General features: G+C 39.2%; 1 protein-coding gene across 2 annotated transcripts in view; it reads right to left on the bottom strand.

The window, feature by feature from the left end:
- LUZP2 (leucine zipper protein 2) overlaps positions 1-24,539 on the bottom strand; it is a 332,664-nt gene that overhangs the window by 17,989 nt on the left and 290,136 nt on the right. For both annotated transcript variants that reach the window (XM_073347817.2, XM_073347815.2), the window contains one exon: positions 10,463-10,549. In XM_073347817.2, coding sequence (XP_073203918.1) covers positions 10,463-10,549 — 87 coding nt within the window. The remainder of the gene's footprint in view (positions 1-10,462; positions 10,550-24,539) is intronic.

Below are 24,539 nucleotides of genomic sequence, written 5' to 3' on the forward strand. Positions count from 1 at the left end.
TTACTTTTATCTTGTTACCACATTGGCTAGGAGCGTGGAGGCTAGCGGAGTGCTCAAAGCTTTGCTGTTAAGAATGATGCAAAAATTATGAAGCTAAATGCCATGGTTGCTTAGAAACATGTGTATGTTTTGGTCCAGTGCGCTCAATGTCCTTTGCCACTGAATGATTAATGAATTTGTTGTATTTGTTTACTGCAGGAACATAAAGGCAGTAAATAAAATCTGTACTACTTTTGTTTTTCAGAAAAGGCTGAGCAAGGGCAAACAAAAAGAGCTAGAAATCCAACAGAAGATGATGAATCTCAGCTGTTTAAATAAAGCAACATTTTATAAATTGCTTGATGTTATTTCTGACACCCTGCAATAGGTGATTCTAAATGTTATGTGTCATGTGCATAAGGATTTTCTGGACGGAAGAAGGTAGTAAATGACCTTTGGATGGTGCTTTTTTCTTTTTTTTGGGAGGAGGGGTGTGAAAGTTACAAATTGATAATATTCTTCATAATATTGTAATAGAAGGAGTCTACTTTCTGCCTGAAACATTGTTTAGTCCAGGATTCTACACTAGAAGGGCTTGCTATGCACTGTAAGTAAAAATACATTAGATGAAATCCTGATTCTCTTAAGGCAACAGAAAAAAATCCCACTGACTTCAATTGAGCCAGGATTTCACCGATAAACTCCTAGCGGTTTGGCCACTAGAAAACATCCTCTTGAATTTAATTGACAAGATTTTTCTTATTAAAGTGTTTTCTAAATGCCAGGGATGAGTAAAAGAAAATTGGTATTGGAGGCTGTCATAAATATTAAGGGAAGGGTAAACCCCTTTGAAATCCCTCCTGGCCAGGGGAAAGCTCCTCTCACCTGTAAAGGGTTAAGAAGCTAAAGGTAACCTCGCTGGCACCTGACCAAAATGACCAATGAGGAGACAAGATACTTTCAAAAGCTGGGAGGAGGGAGAGAAACAAAGGGTCTGTGTGTCTGTCTATATGCTGGTTTCTACCGGGGATAGACCAGGAATGGAGTCTTAGAACTTTTAGTAAGTAATCTAGCTAGGTATGTGTTAGATTATGATTTCTTTAAATGGCTGAGAAAAGAATTGTGCTGAATAGAATAACTATTTCTGTCTGTGTATCTTTTTTGTAACTTAAGGTTTTGCCTAGAGGGGTTCTCTATGTTTTTGAATCTAATTACCCTGTAAGATATCTACCATCCTGATTTTACAGGAGGGATTTCTTTATTTCTATTTACTTCTATTTTTATTAAAAGTCTTCTTGTAAGAAAACTGAATGCTTTTTCATTGTTCTCAGATCCAAGGGTTTGGGTCTGTGGTCACCTATGCAAATTGGTGAGGCATTTTAATCAACATTTCCCAGGAAAGTGGGGGGGGGGTGCAAGTGTTGGGAGGATTGTTCATTGTTCTTAAGATCCAAGGGTCTGGGTCTGTAGTCACCTAGGCAAATTGGTGAGGCTTTTTACCAAACCTTGTCCAGAAAGTGGGGTGCAAGGTTTTGGGAAGTATTTTGGGGGGAAAGACGCGTCCAAACAGCTCTTCCCCAGTAACCAGTATTAGTTTGGTGGTGGTAGCGGCCAATCCAAGGACAAAGGGTGGAATATTTTGTACCTTGGGGAAGTTTTGACCTAAGCTGGTAAAGAGAAGCTTAGGAGGTTTTTCATGCAGGTCCCCACATCTGTACCCTAGAGTTCAGAGTGGGGGAGGAACCTTGACAGAGGCAAACAGAGGTCCTGACTCAGGCAAAATCTCACTGATTTAAATAAACCAGGACATTAATATTGCAAGATGATCTAACTACTTGTAGCCATTGAACGTCCCATGGGGGAATAACTCTTTTTTTCCAACCTAATTTTCAAATGAATTCATTTCACCCTACCTATCTAGATCTAACCTGTAAATAAAATTGTATGTATATTCACTTTAGAAATTACATACATTAATTAATATGAACACATATAAGCCATAAACAAAAACTGCAGCAGGAGTAACAAATTAAAAATAATCAAAGTATTTGGCCATAAGGATTGCAGGGTGGGAGGGAAAGCTGATATATTTGACAAGCCCTTTACCTTCTCTCTCTTTTTCTTTAGAAGTCTAAAATACCAAATGTTCTTCTACGGTAGTCAGTCATTAGAAGAGTAACCCTTCTACAAAATAAATTGAATCTTGTTTATCAGATAAACAATTAAGGGATTTTTCCACCACTCTAAGAAAAGAGTTGCTGAAGGTTTCTTAGCAACATCTTGATTCTGACCATATTCATTAAGTCCCGTTTTTAACTCAGTTTCAACCCTTATTTTATTTTTTTAAAATAAATGGCATAACTTGTCTTGCATCTCTGACCACCTTAATTGTACTTTGGCCACTGGGACATAATATTTAAAAAAATCTGACCATCTTCAAATATTTCCTATTAAAAAAACAACAACGACAAAGAAACATAGAAATAAAGTAAAACCAGCAAGCAAGCAAACCTGGAGAAAAAAGGTACTGTTCTTCTTCCCAAACTTGGAATTTACTCAAAATGACACAGGTCAGAAATGGAGACAAGAGATTGTCCTATTGACAAGAGGAAGTACTCAACTTTCCAACAGGTCAGTACTTGCTTCTAGTTCTGAAAAGTCCTGAGATATCACTCCTTAAAACAACATTTTGGAAACTTTTTTTTAAAGAAGGAGAGGGATTTTAAGTCTTTTTTCAGATTTCTAAAAATGTCAAATTATAGTTTCTCTCCCTCCTGTGAAGCTGGACTCAAGACAACTGAGGCATCACCTTCCCTGGGGGACTGTACCTTGATGCAGTGGATCAGCTTGTGTGTGTCTATGACCTTGAGAGCTATGTTGGCAAGAGTTTTAATGCCTGGTAGGGCCACCCAAACTGGACAGACCAAAGTCTGGGATCAAATAAAAAGCAGTCCACTGGCCCTCCAGAAAGGGAGGAAATACAAATAAGGCAAAAGGGAGAAACCTCTAATGAATACGCATTAGGCATAGTGGTGTCAGCATAACACATTATAAAGTTGTACCCCAGTCCGTGCGTTTTGCGAGGGAGAGATACAGCCCTTGGGAGATGCCAGGATGATGACCACTGGTGATGGTTATGATCAACAGCTCGATGTCTAGTTGGCAGCCGGTATCAAACGGAGTGCTCCAGTGGTCGGTCCTGGGGCTGGTTTTGTTCAACATCTTTATTAATGATCTGGATGATGGGATGAATTGCACCCTCCACAAGTTCGCAGATGACAGTAAGCTGGGGGGCGAGGTAGATATGCTGGAGGGTAGGGATAGGGTCCAGAGTGTCTGAGACAAATTGGATGATTGGGCCAAAAGAAATCTGAGGAGGTTCAACAAGGACAAGTGCAGAGTCCTGCACTTAGGACAGAAGAATCCCATGCACAGCTACTAGCTGGGGACCGACTGGCTAAGCAGCAGTTCTGCAGAAAAGGCCCCGCGGATTACAGTGGATGAGAAGCTGGCTATGAGTCAGCAGTGTGCCCTTGTTGCCAAGAAGGCCAATGGCATATTGGGCTGTATTAGTAGGAGCATTGCCAGCAGATGGAGTGAAGTGATTATTCCCTTCTATTCGGCACTGGTGAGGCCACAGTTTTGGGCCCCCCACTACAGAAAGGATGTGGACAAAGTAGAGAGAGTCCAGCGGAGGGCAATAACAATTATTAGGGGGATGGCGCACATGACTTACGAGAAGAGGCTGGGGTTATTTAGTCCGCAGAAGAGAAGAGTGAGGGGGGATTTGATAGCAGCCTTCAACTACCTCAAGGGGGGTTCCAAAGAGGATGGATCTAGACTGTTCTTAGAGGTAGCAGATGATAGAACAAGAAACAATGGTCTCAAGTTGCAGTGGGGGAGTTCTAAGTTGGATATTAGGAAACACTATTTCACTAGGAGGGTGGTGAAGCACTGGAATGGGTTACCTAGGGAGGCTGTGGAATCTCCAACCTTAGAGGTTTTTAAGGCCCGGCTTGACAAAGTCCTGGCTGGGATGATTTAGTTGGTGTTGGCCCTGCTTTGAGCAGGGGATTGGACTAGATGACCTCCTGAGGTCTCTTCTAAACCCTAATATTCTATGATTCTGTGGTGAGAGGGAAGAAGATAACTAACACTTCAGGTTGTTTTTCAAAGGATGGTGTAAGTACAAGAATGCTCAGTTCATCCTGTATTATCTCTACCGGTCTTGCTGGGTTGGAGTGTTTGTGAAGTTGCTAACTGTATTAATAAAACTATTATAAATTTAGAGTGATTTCCTAAGTTTGAATGTTGCAACCATGCCCAGCAGGGCTCCCAACTGAGCAGTAATTCTGATACTACTGGGCCTGATCTTGGGAAAAGAGCCTACCAAATTTATGAATGCTAATTGGTGAATCTATATCAGTAATCAGGTTTCAGAGTAACAGCCGTGTTAGTCTGTATTCGCAAAAAGAAAAGGAGTACTTGTGGCACCTTAGAGACTAACCAATTTATTTGAGCATAAGCTTTCGTGAGCTACAGCTCACTTCATCGGATGCATACTGTGGAAAATACAGAAGATGTTTTTATACACATAGACCATGAAAAAATGGGTGTTTATCACTACAAAAGGTTTTCTCTCCCCCCACCCCACTCTCCTGCTGGTAAAACCTGGATTTGTGCTGGAAATGGCCCACCTTGATTATCAGACACATTGTAAGGAGAGTGATCACTTTACATAAGCTATTACCAGCAGGAGAGTGGGGTGGGGGGAGAGAAAACCTTTTGTAGTGATAAACACCCATTTTTTCATGGTTTGTGTATATAAAAACATCTTCTGTATTTTCCACAGTATGCATCCGATGAAGTGAGCTGTAGCTCACGAAAGCTTATGCTCAAATAAATTGGTTAGTCTCTAAGGTGCCACAAGTACTCCTTTTCTTATATCAGTAATATGATCAATATATAATCAATAGATCAGGCAACAATAGGATCATGAAATAAAGTCTTTACGCCTACCTGCATCATAATTATCAGTACATGCATTCAGTTCCATCCCACTTTTTATCATTTTTGTAATGTATTCTTTATAACATCAATTCTGTACATTTATTTTCTTTTTTTTTTATTACTGATAACCTCCAAACTTGTTGATTTGATTGACTTGACTGATGGATCCATCACATCTTACCCTTATTTTTTTGTTTGTTATCCGGGGATATACTGGTTCTCATAGAGCCAGATTGTGGCTTGTCCTGTGTACACATGCAGTGGGTTTACTCCCTGGCACGGGCTGCACATAATAGGGGCAGGGCCGGATTAACTCTCCTGTGGGCCCGGGGCTATTAGATTTTGTGGGGCCCCTGTATACAAGTCTTTTTCCTAATTTAAAACAAAATTATCACAATTATGGCTATTAATGCTATAATAAACTTGCCTTTTAGGTAACATAAATCCATTCTGTGGTTACATTTCAGTCTTAAAACATGTAGAATATAGTAAAGCTAATTCAAAATAGCTTACTTCTTACCTTAGAACAGCAATTAGTTTGGGTGCAGGAGAGGGATCCTGGCTGGGGCAGAGTGTTGGGGTTCAGGAGAGGGTGAGGGCTCAGGAAGGGAGTTTGGTGCAGGGGTTTGGAGTGAGGAGGGGGTGAGGAGTCTACATGGGAGTTTGGGTGCAGGATGGGATTCTGACCTGGGGCAGGGGGTTGGGGTGTAGGAGGGGGTGTGAGGTGCAGGCTCTGGCTGGGAGGCACTTATCACTGGCAGCTCCCAGTGCAGCAGGGCTCAGACAGGCTGCCTGCCTGCATGCCATGGCCCCACGCTGCTCCCGGAAGTGGCTGGCTGCTGGCATGTCTCTGCGTGCCTCTGTGGGGAGAGGAACAGCATGTCTCCATGTGCTGCCCATACCCACAAGTGCTGGCCCCGCAGCTCCCATTGGCCGGTTCAATGGAGCTGCAGGGACGGTGCTGGGGATGGGGGCAGAGCATGGAGCTGCCTCCTCACCCACTCCCGCCACGGGCCTCAGATACATGCCAGCAGCTGGCTGCTTCCTGGAGTGGCGTGGGACCACGACATGCAGGCAGCCTGCCTGAGTCCTGCTGCACCATGCCCCCCTTAGCCTGGGCCCTAGACTCCAGCCCCTAAAGCCCCTGCATTAATCCAGCCCTGATTAGGGGGTAGCAGCACAGAAAGGAGATTGTTGCAGTTGAATATAGCTCCCTGCTTTGTTAGACCAGCTGACTCTTGGGTTAAAGGGCAGTTCAAATTCATGCCTATATGCCTCCAAAAATTTCTATTTTTGAAAGTAAAATAATAATTGTATATTTATTTGTATTAGGACTGTAGATTCTACACAGCGACATACTTAGAAAATACCATTTAATATTCAAAGACAAAATACTTTTCTTTCTTAGCTCATTCTGCTTTTGGAGTCTGTGGTCATTCATAGTAGAATAAACTGGAAACAATTTTTCCACAATTAGTTAATGCCATGCTTTCCAACTTGTTCAAATCTAAAATTAAATTATCTAGATTGATTTTTAAAATCATCTACAACTTTTTTTGTGGGGCGGGGAGGAGGGAGCAGATAATGAAGTCCTTGTATCATGACACAGCTACCACTGATTTCAGTAAGAATTTGGCCTAATTAAGAACTGCATAGAGGTCAATAGAGCTGTTCAGAAAATTGTTTCTCTCACCAAAAATTTCTGTTAACACTGAGAAAAATAAAACCTTTCAGCTGAAAACTAAAATCCAATTTGGAAATGCCTTGCAGTGTCAAATGGGAATTGTAGTTAAAATGCCTAATGCCCCTCTTCTCCAATGTGGGCCAGGATAACTGGCCAGACTGTATCTCCCATAAGAATGGCCATACTGGGTTAGAACAGTGGTTCATCTAGCCCAGTATCCTGTCTTCCGACAGTGGCCAGTGCCAGGCACTTTGGAGGGAATGAACAGAACAAACAACCATTGAATTATCCATCCCTTGTTGCCCACTCCCATCTACTGGCAGTCAGAGGCTAGGGATATCTAAATCATAGGGTTGCATCCCTGACCATCTTGGCTAATAGCCATTGATGGACCTATCCTCCACGTATGTATCTAATTGTTTTTGAACCTTGTTTTGGCCTTCACAACATGCCCGGGCAATGAGTTCCAAAGGTTGACTGTGCGTTGTGCAAAGAAGTACTTCCTTTTGTTTTAAACCTGCCTATTAATTTCTTTGGGTGACCTCTGGATCTTGTGTTTTGAAAAGGGGTAAATGACACTTCCTTATTCACTTTCTCCACACCATTCATGATTTTACTGATCTCTACCATATGCCCCCTTAGGCTCTTTTCCAAGTTGAACAGTCCCAGTCTTTTTAATCACTCCTCATACGGAAGCTTTTCCATACCCCTAATCATTTTTATTGCCCTTCCCTATGCCTTTACCAATTCTAATATATCTTTTTTGAGACGGGGCCACCAGAACTGCATGCAGTGTTCCAGGTGTAGGCATACCATGAATTTATATAATAGCATTATGATATTTTCAATCTTTTTATCTATCCCTTTCCTAATGGTTCCTAACATTCTATAAACTTCTTTGACTGCAACTGCACACTGAGTAGATCTTTTCAGAGAACTATCCACAGTGACTCCATGATCTCTTTCTTGAGTGGCAACAGCTAATTTAGATCTCATTTTACATGTATAATTGGTATTATGTTTTCCAGTGTGCATTACTTTGCATTTATCAACACTGCATTTCATCTACCATTTTGTTGCCTGGTCACCCAGTTTTGTGACTCTCTGCAGTCTGCTTTGGACTTGACTATTGAGAGTAATTTTGTATCATCTCCAAATTTTGCCACCTCATTGTTTACCCCCTGTACGAAGGGGAGGTTTGTGTGTGTGTTTTTTTTTTTTGTTGTTTGTTAATACAAGGCCCTCAGTGGCTGCTGAGTATTTGCAGAAAGGTTTTGCAGGAAATGGTCATCCTGGGGGAGGGAGATCCCATGATACTTTCACTAATTATCTCTCTTTCTGAGGATGAGATCCTTGTGTAATGAGATATTTGTCCTGGAAGGGTTTGGTAAATGTTCCTTTTGCAGACATGGCCAAGAAACAGCTCTGAGGCATCCTTTATAAAAGCCATGTTGACTCTTTCGCACCATATTGTGTTCATCTATGTGCTTGATAATTCTGTTCTTTACTATAGTTTCAACCAATTTGCCCGGTACTGAAGTTAGGCTTACTGGCCTGTAATTGCCAGGGTCACCACTGAGCCTTTTTTTTAAAAAAAAATGGTGTCACATTAGCTATCCTCCAATTATCTGCTACAGAAGATGAATTATATGATTACTTACTACAGTTAGTATTTGTGCAATTTCATATTTGAATTCTTTCAGAACTCTTGGGTGAATACCATCTGGTCCTGGTGACTTATTACTGTTTAATTTATTAATTTATTCCAAAGCTCCTCACTGACACTTCAAATTGGGATAATTCCTCAGATTTGTTACCTAAAAAGAATGGCTCAGATGTAGAAACCTCCGTCACATCCTCTAGAGTGAATACTGATGGAAAGTATTCACTGAGCTTCTCCAAACTAGCCTTATCTTCCTTGAGTGCTCTGTTAGCACCTCGATTTTCCAGTGACCCCACTCTTTGTTTGGCAGGCTGCCTGCTTCTGATGTACTTTTAGAAAGCTGCTGTTAGTTTTTGAGTCTTTGGCTAGTTGCTCTTCCAGTTCTTTTTTGGCTTGCCTAATTATACTTTAATAATGTACATGGTGCCTCATGGTCTCCCATTTTGTTGAGCCAACGTGGGGCATCATGGGAGATATAGTGCAGCTACGGAAAGCAGTCCCTGGAGAAGAGTTGAGGCATGTGGCACCAAAACTATAGCTCCCATAAGGCACCATGGCAGCATGTCTGAATCACACCTTTTCAGCTTTTTGGCTGAAAACCAAAAGTGTTTTTGTTGTTGGGTTTTTTTTCTTTTGTGAAAAGTCAAAATTTTCTGCAGAAAACAGACACTTTTGTGAAAAAAATTATTTAGTCAAAAACCCTATTTTCTGTTGACAAAATTTTAACAATTTTTTTTAAAAAAGTATGGCCACTACGCATTAATTGCTTTTGTTCTGCCTCAGTAATCCCCTCGTGTAATGTTTTAACTATAGCTGCTGAAATAATGAATTATTTGTTGTTCACTATTCACACAACATTATTCTCTTGCTTTAAAAGATTCTGTGCTGCAATCAGTGAGCAAAACATACCATGTGACATAGGTATATATGACACTGATTGATGAGGACCATATTTGCAAATGACCCACAATCTGAAAATAAGTTGTCCAAACTATCCAGCAAGTTCTCAGGAAAAAACAAAAACATTCACCAAAAATAGGGCTATATTCATGAACAATTTGCTAAACAACAACCAGTAAGTGGTATCAGGAAGGAGCTTGGTACAGAGTTGAAGGCAACAGGCTCAACTCTCTCTACTTTGCAGTGTTAATTGAATCAATTCCTTCCTTAAAATGTTGTGTAACATGTTCCTGTTGTGTACTGTGTTCCTTTGTGCTGTTAAATGGCTCTTGTGTTTCATCCAAAATATGGCTGCACTTCTGAGTGTGTAAAGCAATCCCTGCGTAACAGTAAGTGTGTGGATGAAAGGTGTGTAAACTGTTATTATTGTTACCAGCAAGCTTTCCAGTTACCTGCAGATATAGTGGTTGTTATATTTAAGGGACACTAGTGTGTTTAGTATTTCACTCCAGGCTCATTTGTCTCTTATCTTCTCTTATTATTTTTCATGTCTCATCAGGACATTTGCTAAGACCATATTAGTGTGATATCCTTTGCAATATCCAGGGAAACATTCAAACCAGCAATACTCTACTCTTTTTTGTTTGTACTGTAACATGGGCCATAATAAATTGGTTTGAGATTTATGTTAACATGCTACATCAGTGTTTTAACTGAGTAAGGGCTGCAGGTTTCAGCCTACTGTCTCTGATGCATCACAGATTTGAGCTTTCAGCTTGTTCCCTACTCTCAGTGGACAAGATTGCAGACTTTTACCGTTACATTGTCACTGTTACTTCTCAAGTTAAACATCTGCCTTAGGACCTGAAGCATTTGTGACATCGATGCTTGTTTATTAATATGAATGTTATATAACAGCATTCTGTACCCCACTGTGTTCCAACTCTCAAAGGGATAAGTAGATTGCTGAACTAGTTAATCATTAAATCACATCTCTTCTACTGGTTTACTTTCACAAAAGCTTTACAAACCCTGTTAACCAATCCCTAAAGAAAACCTAGGGAGTACAATGCATCCTTGTACACTAAACCACATTTGCTTCACAGCATCTGAACATGAAATTGCCTTTAAAATATATGTACTGGCTTGATTATTAAAAAACAGATAGTATTAAAAATTGTCTCTAAGGCTTTCAGTCTATATTAAGTACTGACTCCCAATCTTACATCTTGTGATTCGCACTCCTGGACACTTTGATTTGCTTCCTTTGTTGAGGCAACATGAAGGGTCTCCTTATCTGCTGAGGCATTTTGCTGAAGGTAGGAAAGAAAAGAAGAAGAAGAAGAAAAAAAGTAAATACAGAGGCAAACTATAGACAGAATTCACATGAAAATCAGGACAGCAAACAGAATGCAATAAGTTTATTGTAAATTACCAATTACTCTTATCAATTACTCTCTATTTTGTATTTTCAGGACATTTGCTTCTTGCAAAGCATTTTGATACATCTGATAACTTATGTATAAATCAATAATAATCAAGATTTTTCTCTCAGAAGACTGAAACATGAAGATTATTTTATTTAATGATAAGCTCTGCCTTAGATAGCACTTTTTTTATATTACTGTGTAATGAAGCACAAATTTGCCTAGATTCTTCTCTGCACCCAGATACAGTCAACGCACAAGGCAGTGAAGGGAAAGGAAAGGGAATATCAGTAATATATGCCTATCTTAATCTTTTAGTACTTTTGAGCCAGGCTATCTTATTAGCATATGTTGGAACACTTTAAGAACTGCCTTATCTTATTCCAACTGGCTATGATCTATGGGACCTTACACAGGTTGTGAATTGAGGCGGTGAAAACATGCTCTTCTCTATATCCACACAATATGTCCCTCACACCCTTAAGACAGGTGTTTGTGTGTTGAGAGCAGTTGGTGTAAACTGTAAACCAGCTGAGAGATATCTAACACTGGGAACATTCTCAATTGTCCCTTTTCAGCCATATTCCAACACTTTTTGCCATTACAAACAAGAGAAATTAATCAGGATGTTATTTTGATACAGAATCTATACCACAGTTACATTATATAGATACACATCAGCATCATACTTTTGTTGTTTACATGTAATAATGTTGATAGTTCCAGGTTCCCTCAGCCCTAACAAGAAGTACAGTACAGAGTGACATGGCTGGATAAGCATACAGGATATTGCACCATTAAATTAGATTTCATCTTCAGATCAGTTGTACATACTGTTTGTTAATAAAGTAGAAATAAAACACACTATGCTGAAAAATAAAATGTAACATAAAATTGCCATTGTGGTACAGTATGCAACATAATTTAATGATGAATTTCAGTGGATCATTATCACAGCCTGGTCATTTTCAGTTATAAGGACTATGTGTTCTGAAAGCACTAAACCCATGATCATCGTGAAAATTTCTACCATATTTTTATTGTTCTTCTTTTTCTATCAGAAAGTCTTTACGGTCTGATCCAAAGCCCACTGAAGTTAATAGGAAGACTTCAACTGACATCAGTGGAATTTGAATCAGGCCTTAGGTGCCTCAAAAATGTGATATCCTTGAACCACTGGAAAGAGAGAACTGATTACTTCAGTCATTATGGCCTATCAATAAGGCTCAAACATTGATTTTGGAATTTATTGTAAAATTTATTCTCTGAGAATATATTCAAATATGTTATCAGAGAATAAATCCTACAATAAATTTCAAAATCAATGTTTATGATCCTTATTGATTTTGATAAAAGTTTCAAGTCATTAAAAGTTTAGCATCTGTATCCGGGTTAATACTTTCAGATGAAGTTGGGCTGCTCTATAGTTCTGGATGAGATCTTGAAACAAGTAAATCTTGCATTTTACCCAAAATTTCACAACAATTTAGCTGGGAACAGGCAACCAAGTCACCAATGTTGGTGATCTTCAATGACCAGTTTTGAAAGGCTGTTCCATCTTTAGAGCCCTGCAAATCTGCAGATATCTGCAGACCATGTTTGCGGATCACTGGCCGGATGTGGATACAAACTTTCTATCTGCTCAGGGCTCTACCCATCTTTCTTGTGTCAGTTACCTCCATCTAAAACCAGTGTTTTAGAAATGTCCAGATTTGATACAGTGCTGAAGAGAAGAAATGGGTAGATTATAGCCTACAAAATAGTATTTTTCTTTAATAATAGGAGGAGCTCTTCAGTGAGAAGGCTTTAGTCTCATGGAGGCTGATAAATGACAGACAAGCTATAGTCATGAAATGAGCTGGTGATATGGTCTGCCTAGTTTTGGCAAGACTATTAGTCTTACTGGGATGTGACACCAAAGCAATCCCCACTCCTCTGGTATTTCTATCAATGTGGGGACTATTTTCCACCTTGGCCCAGACTATGACATGCACATTACAAACTTCTGAACAAGAGAAAGGTAAGTATTTATTTGAAAACAGACAAAAAATTGCTAGTTATGTGATCTGGTGAATCAGTTTGGTGAGATAATGAATTTTCTTTCATAACAATGGACTTATTTGATTAAGTAATCTACCTATCTGAACAATGAGGGGTAATAGTAGAGTTGTGTAAACTTGAAATTCCAATTGTCCTATAGGAGTCTTCTTGCTTCACACAGTAAATACCATTGCATAACACTGAGTTCTTGAATGATAAGACCTCCCTCTTCCTGGAAGACAACTGACATATCAAGGTTCATCACTTCAAATTCTTCAATACAGATACTATGTCACTTGATGTTTTTTTTTCTTTCTCTCTTCCCAGAGCATCATGGACAAATATACACAGCCTAAATGCTCTTAAGGAGGTGCTGGTGCCAAACAAGCCCCTTCCCAGTCCCTCTTTTCCTCTCTCCCCATACACACCGGAATCTCTATATCCTTTTCAATTCCTATTGCATTTCTCTTCCTTTTCTCAATCAAATGAGCCTTCTCCCATTCCCCTAGAAATCCCTACCTAGTGGATGCTCCTCAACCCTACCCTTAAGAATGGTTCATGCTTCTTACCCACATCTCCTGTGCAACCATCATCTCCAGTTCTTTTTCATGCTGTGGCTCCATGCCAATTCTTCCTTGTTCATGCCCTCAGTCCCTGATTAAATTTCCCCTTCTCATCTCCTGCCTGTTGTTTCCTGACCTAAAGGAGGGTTCAGGAAACAGCAGGATGGGATGCAGCAGAGCATGGTGATGGTGCAGGCCAGAAAAAAAGAGGGGTTCCTGTCAGCCTGTTCCTGGTTCCTCCCAAGAGTTCTAACCTGTTTCACCGCCTAATGGCCAGAAACCCTTTCATATTCCATCTGGCCACTTCAAAACCTTGGAAACTGGCTGGAATCTAAGTTGTTCAACACTTAGGTCCACATTCTGAAGTCCATAATCAGTCCCTACTCAGGGAAACTTCCCATTCTATTCAATGGTAATTTCACCCGAATATGGGTTTCAGCATTTGACCACTGGGATTAGCCAGTTTCCTAAAGACTACAGCCTCTGTATGGATTTTTATGGGGTTCTAGGAATAGTTAGAACTAATTTCTTATATGAAATATGATGACAAATTATATTTCTTAAACATCATTAAGGTTTTGTTTAGTGTTTACAGATTCATACATTCCAAGGTCAGAAAGGACCATTGTGATGATCTAGTCTGGCCTCCTGTCTAACACAGCATAGAACTCCCCCCCCCCCCCAAATCACTCCTATAGCATATCTTTTAGGAAAATATCCAACCCTGATTTAGAAATTTTGACTGATTCAGAATCCACCATGACCCTTGGTAAATTGTTCCAATGGTGAATTATCTTCACTGTAAAAAATTTACACCTTATTTCCAGTCTGAATTTTTCTCGCTTCAGCTTCCAGCATTTGAATCACATTATACCTTTCTCTGCTAGATTGAAGGCCCCTTTTTAAATATTTGTTCCCTGTGTAGCTACTTATAGACTTTAATCAAGTAACCCCTTAACCTTCTCTTTGTTAAGCTAAGTAGAGTCATTAAAGTATAGTGATAGACTGAAGGAGCTCATTCTCATGGCTCTTCTCTGAACCTTCTCCCCTTTTTCAACATTTTTTCTTGAATTGTTGACACCTGAACTGGACTCAGTATTCCAGCAGCAGTCACATCAGTGCCTGATACAGAGGTAAAATAACCTCTCTACTCCTACTAAGGATTCCCCTGTTTATGCCTCTGAGGATTGTATTAGGGTTGCACTGGGAGCTCATGTTAAAAGGGCTGCTGACTCGTAGATGATGTAAATGAATGCCTGGAAACAAAGCTTTACAAATATTTTTTTTTGTTTTTGTTTTTGAAAAAAAAATTCAGCCCTAATAAAAACGGAAACACCATTTACTAGCTGATTTAAATCATTTAGCAGATTGATAAAAATGCCGCTGTGTATTTGGGAGCAACACAATTTGGAAACAGCTCCTGGACTCCTTTCTAATTTGTCTAAGCCCTTCTGAACCCTGCCCAAAGCTTTTAAATCCAGGATTTCACACGTGAAATTTTTCAGTGGATCTGCATCCACTAGAGCTGCTTTGAAAAATACAGATATTTACAGGTGAGAACTTTCAAGCTTGACCAAAAAAATCAGTTTTCAAATTCACATATTTGCATTAAGTAAAGCTGTTTACAACTCATTTAACATATATGTTTGCAGCTGAAACTAGAATCCATTTGTGTGTGCATAGCTTGCAACAAAAAATCCAGGAAATTTACAACAGAAAACCAAGCCAAACTCATCATTTCTCTGAATTTTCCTACAGACTGCACTGTAATAAAAGATAGACTCCAGTTCCAGCATGTGCTTTTTAAATGTTCTTAGCTACTATCTATACATTTTCCCCATTCAAGCTACTTACAATTTTTCTTTTCAAAAATATACGACATTATTATAATCTCTTTGGTCTCACCATTATTTCTTTACTGCCTAATACCGCTACTTTGTTATGGCAATTGAATTACTATCCTGTAATCTCTTTTGACTTTGATATGTAGTTGAACTCTTTATTCAATTATGCTATTTTTCAAGTGTTTCTTCCTTTTCTTACACGACTTCCTGGGTTTTATTGTGCAGCCATTACTTACGTCGGTAAGCACTTACATGAGAAGTCCCACCAGCACTGTTGAGACTACTTGCCAACGTGCCCACCAACATGAATAAATGTTCCAACTTCAGGACATTTATTTTCCCTTATATACAACCCACTTGCTTTCTTTTCTCTCAGTTTAAGTTTTACAGTGGCAGTGAATTAATCTGCATTCTGAGAAGCAATTTAAGTTAAAGGCCTTCATATATATTTAACAAGGGACTTCTGCTGGACTTTGATCTCAAACAAGTGTCCATCTCTTATAAATCCAAGTAGTCATATGATTTTATAAACATCAGTGGTCTCATCTGCACAGTAATGCCTGTAAAGTTCACCAAGATGTTGGACATCAAACCCATGGCTATGCCCTGAAACCTACAGACTATTTTGGTCTAAATTGTAGATGCAAATACCATTAGTGTTTGTTCAGGGATAAACTTTTACCCTTAGAAGCATCAAAGGCCAAGACTAGAAACATTTAAAAAATATTTACAGGAAGTGCTTGATACCCTGCTCTGTGGTATCCATCTGGACAGCTGAAGCCAGCCTCAAAGGCTGATGGGAGTTTTAGTCAGCTCCCTTCCAGGAAACCACAAGGACAGATGAACAGCCAGACAGATGGTGTGTAACAGGACTGCATACAAGAAAATAAATCAACTAATACTTGGTCTGGTCATAGACATTGCAGAGCTCTGTGCAAACTCAGACAAGAAATTTCCTCAGAACTACTTTCATCAGTTTACTTCAAGGACTTTTTTTTTTTTTTAGTTTGATGGCAGAGAGGTGCTTGTGATATCTGGGAAGGGTTGGTAACTGGCCAGGGAGTTGTGTGTTGGTAACATTTGTTATGGCGGACGAGGACAGTTAGCTGGGAGCTGGAAAAGAGTTCTCTGTGCTTTTCTGGGCCAGCTGCATTGTGAAACATTCAGAAATCTCTCATCCCCGTAATCTGTGGCAATTGTCATATTCCCCCAAACACAAGGCTCTGACTATCTAGTTGCACACTATATATGTGCACAGGGCAAGCACTCCCCATCTGATTTTTTTAAAGGGGCCATTAGGAAAAAATGTTTGGCCTGACAGAGCCTTGCATCATTTCTGGGCAGGTTACAATTGCTATTCTTCATGACTGCTTTCTGTTTTGTGTTCTATTCTTTTCTGTCCAAAATGTGAAGTGACACAGATATTTGTTTCCACACAATTTTGGAAGTAATCAAAATTAGTTGGGGGCCTCTTAATAGCTGGAAACAAATACAAAAGACAGTCCCTTACTGAAAACCACAGAGAAGCCTGTACAACATTTTGCAAATACTGGCAGTGTGAAGCAAATCCTTGAGTCAGTTTCTTAGCAGTGTGACTATAAAAGCTTACACATAAGAAATTTAAAAATGAGAAATTATTAAATAAGAAGCACAAACATTGGTAATAATGAAACGATACAGGCTATAGTTCCCTAGGTTTGATGGTCACCATCATACATACAAGTCCAGCATAATTAGCAAGGAGCCATGTAAGCTTTTGTATACTACTACACAGACAATATCACTCAGCAAAGACCTGGAGGTAATTGTCTCTTGTCAGTAAGAGGGAATTCAGTTTTCATCCTTATTTAAACCTTGTTCTCTCTGGCCTAATAAATTCAAGTACATGTGTATAGTGTATCATTTTTCATAGAATCTCATAGTTAATTTTATGAACTATGTACTAAATCCTTATGTATTCAGTCTTTAAGCAGGCAAAACTCCCAGTGAGAGTTTTACCTTTGTAAGGCATGAATTAAAACTAATGATGCCAGAATTTGGACTTTTGCATGTTTAGCACCACTGAAATTTAAGCATCTCTGGGATGAAAAGTGGCTGCTACTTGGTACACCTTGTGGTACAGGGACATTTTGTTCAGGGACACCAGGACAAACCCCTAATCTTATGAAAACTGCCAGATGACCTTTAACATCAATGTGGAAAAGACAACACTTCCCTTTCTTTTTCTCTATATCAGGTCTCAAGTGAACTAATGTCAGTTGTAATGGTAGTTCTGGAACGTGAACACTTTTCATCTTGGAAATGGAGAGAGACTGTCAACTTATGTCACACAAACCCCAGAATATCCATCAGATAGTAATTACTTTTGGCTTCAAACAGATGATCTGGAAGTAAAAGTCTCCATATCCAGTTATCAATCCAGAGTCATCCTTTCAGCTCTAAATTTTTATGAGGAAACTTAAAATTGTTCAATGACTGACTCACAGAGCAAGAAAATTTGAGACAATGGTACACACACACTTCTCACTTTTGAAACATTGTTGTAACATATTTGTGACTACATCATAATTGCTTCCCTGTGATATGTAATGGGCCATTAATGTTTCTATGTTTTCTTTGCTATTCTTCTGTGTTCCTTCCTCTTTTAAATCTCTACTGTAGTTCTAAGAAATAAATATAAAAGCACATTCATAAGAAGCCCTACAGGCAAAAGCTAGGAAAGAGGTCTTTCATTTCAGACATTGTTTGTAGTGTGTGTGGGTTTTTTGTGTTTTGTTTTGTTTTCTAGATTCTATAACTCTTCAGCCTAAAATCATTCTCTTTAACCAAATCAGTTGTTAACAGTCTAAAACTGGTGGGATCAATCTATTACTTGTAACAACGTTTCTAAGAGAGATCCAACAAAGCACTGTACTGCTAAGATTGCCATTTACCCATACTGTGTTTACAAAGTTACTATATTAAAGACAGTTCAATACTTTAAAAGGCACAAGAAACTGGAAATGGTAGTCATTACTCTTTTAATCTATAAACACAGGGGAAAAGACTAATCTGAGGAGACAACATTGAAGAACAACATTATTTTGCTCTTGGGAATTTACAAAATAAATGCATTTAATACTAAAGAAACAACATAGAAGATCAGGCTAAGAACACAAAAAAAGGAGAAAAAAGGCACCTGTCTCATTCTATCCCTGAATTCACCCCTTTCAGTCTTAGTACTACAGTTGATATGACCCTTCATTAGTAGCGTAATAAGAAATGATGCATATATGTTCCAATGGCTCGACACAATATTAAAGGTTGAGAGACTAATAACATTTTTCGCTTGGTTTTATATGTTAAGCAAAACTCTTTATGTGCATGTTGTCTTAATAAATATATTAACTTCACGTTACTTGTAAATCTCCAAATTCCCAAGAGCAAGCTAAAGGTAAGCTAAGGGTAATGCATACATTCTTCAGTGTAATCTCCCCCAGTCTCTTTTCTTATCTTTTTACATAAAATATTTCAAATGGCTCAGTTTTAACTTACATAAGTATATAAAAATACTAAACAATTGAACACCCCCAATTATTTAAAACTTACATTTCAGTGAAACCTACAAAGCATAGTTTAAACATCTATTTTCAGCTGTTTACGATTTATCTACATATAACTTCTCTCAGCACAACACGGGTTGTAAAACTTTTTCATAGTCAATTGAATAAACAATTATTTTTTACTCACCTTTCAGATAATGTTAGGACTTCAATTCAGCAAGGTTCTTAAGCATATGCCTATCCTGAAGAATTGTAAATAACCGCATTGACTTTAATGGGACTACTCACATACTCAAAGTATGATGATGAATCCTGGTCACGTGCCCCCTGAGACATGTTGCCCATAAGCTAAGAAGAAGTTAGGCATGTGATTTAAGTATCTTGCTGAACTGGGGCCTTAAGAACATTTCATTTCAAAAGGAATTTGTGTAATGAAATTATGAGCAACTTAAAATAGGCAGCTTAGAACAGAAGCTATAATTCACTGTTCACTATAGCATGTACTGCCTATACATTCTATTATTTTAATACTTTGAAGCTAGAGTCATGCAGTTAAATTACATCTATTTATATTATGAAGCAACTAAAATAGTAATATGCATAGAAGCAGAATTTGGCACACAGTGGAAAAACAGCAATATATTTACTTTCAGTATATACCAAATTTTCTATTTTCTATGAGATATAAACAAGATGATTTTCATGAGAGCAACCAGGAGTGTTGGGAAGGTTCTCAGATGCATAAGTAATTATGCGAAGATTTATGTTTGGACATAAAGAAATCTTCTTGTTCAAAGTGTAGACAAAGGGTGGACCACACTTCAATACATGTTGAATATCCATTGTCTAACATCACTATTATCCCAAGCTCCCATATGCTGAGAGGCCAGTTGGCAATTGGGGAAGTTTGTTTTAAATTAAACATGCATAGCTCAGAGTAGAACACTATCAGTGGAATGCATGGATGTGCAGAAAAAAGAAAAAGAAAAAGATCTTAAGACAAACTGGAAGGAAAAGCCAAATTATTTTGTTAATAATGTCCCTGATGCACCCTCACCCTATCCCCTCAGCACTATTACAGCACTTTTTGGCTTTGCCAGAAGATGTGTGCAAGTGAGCCAACTCTATTACATTACTTCCAAAACACTAATGAGATACGTGCTTCGATGGCACATGCCGCCTTCCAGGGATAAATACATCCAAGAGACAAGATTTTGTTTGTGTTTTTCTAACACAACTTTTCCTCAACAAAACTCCATTCAATTTATTAACATATGTATAGACTAGAGATGAGGACAGTCAGTGTTCAGTTCATAAACCTATTGCTCACATAATTGTCCTAGGTCTGTGGTGTCCTGGAGTTTTCATGTCAACTTAAATTATCTTATATCCTCAGTTTGAAATTAGGACTGGGAAACATACAGTACCACAGAACAGCTGATGAGTAGAGCTGGGCAAACTCTTTTGGACAAAACTTTTTTTCAGTGAAAAGCACAGACATGGGTCAACCAAAAGATTTAGTGAATTTGTGTTGAATATGAATTATTTCTAACAAAACAAGTTAAAAAAATCTGTCAAAATTAAAATGTTTTCTAAACAACTTTTTATTTCAAACTTTACTTCAATTTAATTGAAAAAAATTTTTTAAAAAGCTCAAAACCAAAACAAACAATTTAATGTTGGTTCACAGTGTTAGTTGCCAATAACTGATCTTTTGGTTTGCTGGAAGTTTAGAAACATTGAAAAAAGAATGTATTTCAGGCCAGACCAAAACATAAATAATTAAACAAACATAAAAATAATTGGCAAATTGAAAAAAATTAAGAAAAATTTCAATTCAGCTCAAATGAAACATTTCATTTGGGGCATTTAAAAAATCAAAAGAAAATGAAGGGCTAGAATCACAAAAACTGAAGTGGAGATAGTGCTCCTCTCCTCCTCCTCCCCCCCCGCCCCAGCCACACCTTTACCCAATAGTCCAGTGGTTAGGGCACTCACCCTAGTTTAAATCCCTGCTCTAAAACAGGACCTTGAACCCAGGTCTCCCACAAGAAACCCATGAATCACCACACTTACCTTCACAGATTCAGTAATCAACCCAGACACACTAAGGAATCTGTTATCTGCAGCTAGGTGCAAAGATACCTCAGAATATGCCCAGAGGAGAAAGTCTGGGATACATACCTTAAAATCGTCTTCATCAAAAGGAGACTCCATCAGAGAAGTAGAGGACATCATGAAACAGGCCACTTTAATTCCCCAAGAGAAAATGCTTCCATACAGAAAAAAAAACCCCAAACCTCTGACCACATACCCCTAGTTGTCACCTTCCATCTCACCCTGGAACCCATATGGGGTATCAAACAATTATAGTGCATACTTGATCAGGACCACATCCTAAAAGAAATCTTTCCTGAAGCCCCTCAAACTCATCAAGATCATCATGAGAAGCAAGCAGGATACACCAACTCCAAGCAACACCAGATCAGGCTTGATCTGGTCAGGCTTGACAAAGCCCTGGCTGGGATGATTTACTCGGGGATCGGTTCTGCTTTGAGCAGGGGGTTGGACTAGATGACCTCCTGAGGTCCCTTCCAACCCTGATATTCTATGATTCTATGATCCTGTGTGATTTGGACCTTGAAGGACCGGGTTGTTAGTGGTTAAAGAACCTGACTTCCAGTCCCTTGCCACTCAATCAGAGTAGTACATAACCATTTCTGACCTAAAGCTAGGGATCTTTGGCTTTCCACCCACATCAGGGTCTAGACCCTTAATGGGGTATGGTAGGAGAACCTCGGACCTCCTTAACCACCAGGTCCCAGCCCAGGACCCCTTGGAAAGCGACACCAGCAGGGTCCTTCTTGCAGTGAGTCTAAGGCTTTTTCTACAATAGCACTTTTGTTGGTAAAACTTTGGATTGTCAGGGGTGTGAAACAAGCATAAGTTTCACCAAAAAAAGTGCCGGGTGGACAGCGCTATGTTGGTGGGAGACACTTTTCTGCTGATGTAGCTACTGATGCTCATTGGGGGTGGTTTAATTATGCCGGCAGGAGAGCTCTCTTCTGCTGGCAGAGTAGCTACACAGAAGACCTTACTGTGGTGCAGCATAAACCTCTCCCATTTTCCCTTTTTTCTGATTACATCGGTTAGAATTTAAAAAGTTTGTTTTAAGAACAGAAAGTTAATCTCTCCCAATGTCGTCCTGTTCACCAATTCCTGTACTTTTCTTATTTTGTCACTAGGGAGCAGCTTTCCAGCAGGAGTCTAGAATCTCACTTCAAAATGCCCCAGGCAGTGTCATCCACCTTCCTAACTAGGAAGGGCAGATCATTTCTGGATGGTAGGACATTAACCGGGCATAATCTTCACCATGGGGAACCTTACCAACGGTTTCTGCTGCCTGCCTATTTCAGCAGCTCTCATGCCACCAATCTGACAAAAAAACAGACATCTTCTCCACAGCAAACCAGCATGGACCTGATAGCTGCTAATTAGAAAACCACCAATGGATGAACCCACATTATCTTTAAACAGCAGAATCCCCCATCTGAGTATATCCACCACGACATTCCCAGTAGACATAAGCTGCTCTTTAATATTCTTAGAAATATATAAATTGAACTCAACAAGCAGGAGTTAGTGCCTGAATGTTTCCTATTAATTGTCACTAGGCAAATATTCCCATTCATGCCACGCTAACCAAGTACATTCCCGGGGCCACTATTGTCTACTACTACTGAGTATAAGAATATACAGAGAGACTAGTGCAACACAAGCTTTGTCATATTTCAGACATTTTACTAGAAAGATTTTCTAGAGGACACTGTACTTCCCATTTCCAAGTTCATGACATCCCTGTAGTAATTACAACAATTGCTTAAATGGAGAGAGCAACAGAAGGAAAGCATTCAATTATCTTTACCTGTGTTTGGAATTATAACAGTTTTGCCCTTCATGAAAAATGTTACTCACACTCTCTAATTTTACTGTTCATTTCCTCTCTCCGTTCCATAGGGGAATATTTTTTTAAATCTAGAAACAAGGAGAAGCAGCATCTTTAAACCAGCCAGTTCTCTCTGAACCAATAATGGCTTTCCAGAACAAAAGTTAGCTCAGTTAGGGAACCTCCTGTCATAGACTAGCCCCTCCCTTAAGCACTTTCCTGTGCTGGGCTAAAGCATGACAGATGTGTCTGCCTCAGTTTCCCTCTTTCTTCTAATAAAAAGGCACACAGGCTCTCAGTGCATAATACAAAGCTTACCCCTGGGTATAATTTCATGCAATTCTTTCCCCAAATCTTGCAGTACAACTATTTTCCATTTTCCACAATAAACATACAGCAGCTTTTCCCCCATTTCCCTGTCCAGGGACATCAGCAGCAAGCTACCCATCCAAGAGTCAATAGCAGCACTTTGTTATCAGTTCCTTTGGCCCTTGGCCCTCCCTGCCTGAGAGTGACCAATCTTCCCAAAGCCCTTCATCCTGACAGCTCCCCTTCTTGCAGTGTTCCCCTCTTCCAGGCCTTCCTGCCTAGGAGTCCTTCCCTTTCTCAAAGGGATTCACTCCCCTACAACAATCCTCTTGTTTCCAGGCTAGGCTTCCTCTGACCAAGCTATATCTTCCCCTTTGCCTGAGGGCCTTTGTCTGAGCCTTCCGTTCATCAGGGATCCCCAGCTTTAGTCAGTTCTCACCAACAGCTTTCATCCAAGCACCTCACTGGCAGATCACAGTTAACTGCTCTCCTTACAAATGCATCTATCTCCAAAGCAACTCCCACCAACTCTTCCTTGATCCTTCTCTCCCCTCAGGGTCTCAGACAGCTCTCACCTGCCCCTTCCTGACACTCGCAGGTTCTGACCCACTAGGTCACTGACTCACCTGGTCTCCTCCATCTGGAACCCCTCTCTTAAGCCTAATTGGGGGGTTGAAATGACCAGTCACAGGTGAACTGGCTTCTTCCCTCTTAAAAAGTCCAGTGCCACACTGTGACACCTCTATTTTAGGTAAGAATAAACAGTCTAAATAATGTATTACAAATATATCTTGTCCAACAAACACTGAACGATGAACACCCATTCCATTAACTTTGTTTAAGAGTGGCCTTTCTGAGATGACTTAATGAAAATTACTGGATAGTATTGTGCCTATACACTCACTAAATAGTCTATGAGCATTTACAATTATTACTTAATTATTGTGAAATAATTTTAAAAATGTAAAATTTAAAATTTATGACCTGTACCTTATCCAGAGACCTCTCATATAACGCCCACTAAACAATATTGGTACGCTAATGACAATTTGAGGATTTTAAAATAAAATGGAGTACATTATGTTAGACACAAAAGACATTCTTAATAATCTGAAAAACAAAACTTGGACTATCTGGAACAGGCGGTGAAGAATTGGAGATACTGAACATACTGGAGTCAGTTTATAATCCATTTGATGGGCTGCTAAAGGAAATCAAATACCAAAAAGGATCTAATATATCACACAGCCTCACTTGGTTCCAAAAATATATATCTGCATGAGTACAAATTATACTTAAGGGATAATGTTCAAGGCAGAGGAGTACATGAAGCAATAAATAGCTTTTGTGGATGATTAAATGCCAAAGCTCTTAAATGCAAATTCCACTTACTACCAGTGCATACCATGGCCATGGATGTTATTCCTTATAAATGACAAGACAAAATAAACTTCAATAAACCAAGACATAAGAAGGAGATGAATAGTACCACACTATAAGATGACCCTTTAGGTGTGGGAGAATAAGATTTCTATAGCTATTCCAAAGAACACTTACAAAATAGTTCATGGTAAGTGTAATGTTGCTGATGTTCACTGTCTACACTGTAGCACTTGGTATTTTGACCAGTTT

Source organism: Lepidochelys kempii, chromosome 6, assembly GCF_965140285.1.
Source record: "Lepidochelys kempii isolate rLepKem1 chromosome 6, rLepKem1.hap1, whole genome shotgun sequence".
Lineage (NCBI taxonomy): Eukaryota > Metazoa > Chordata > Testudines > Cheloniidae > Lepidochelys > Lepidochelys kempii.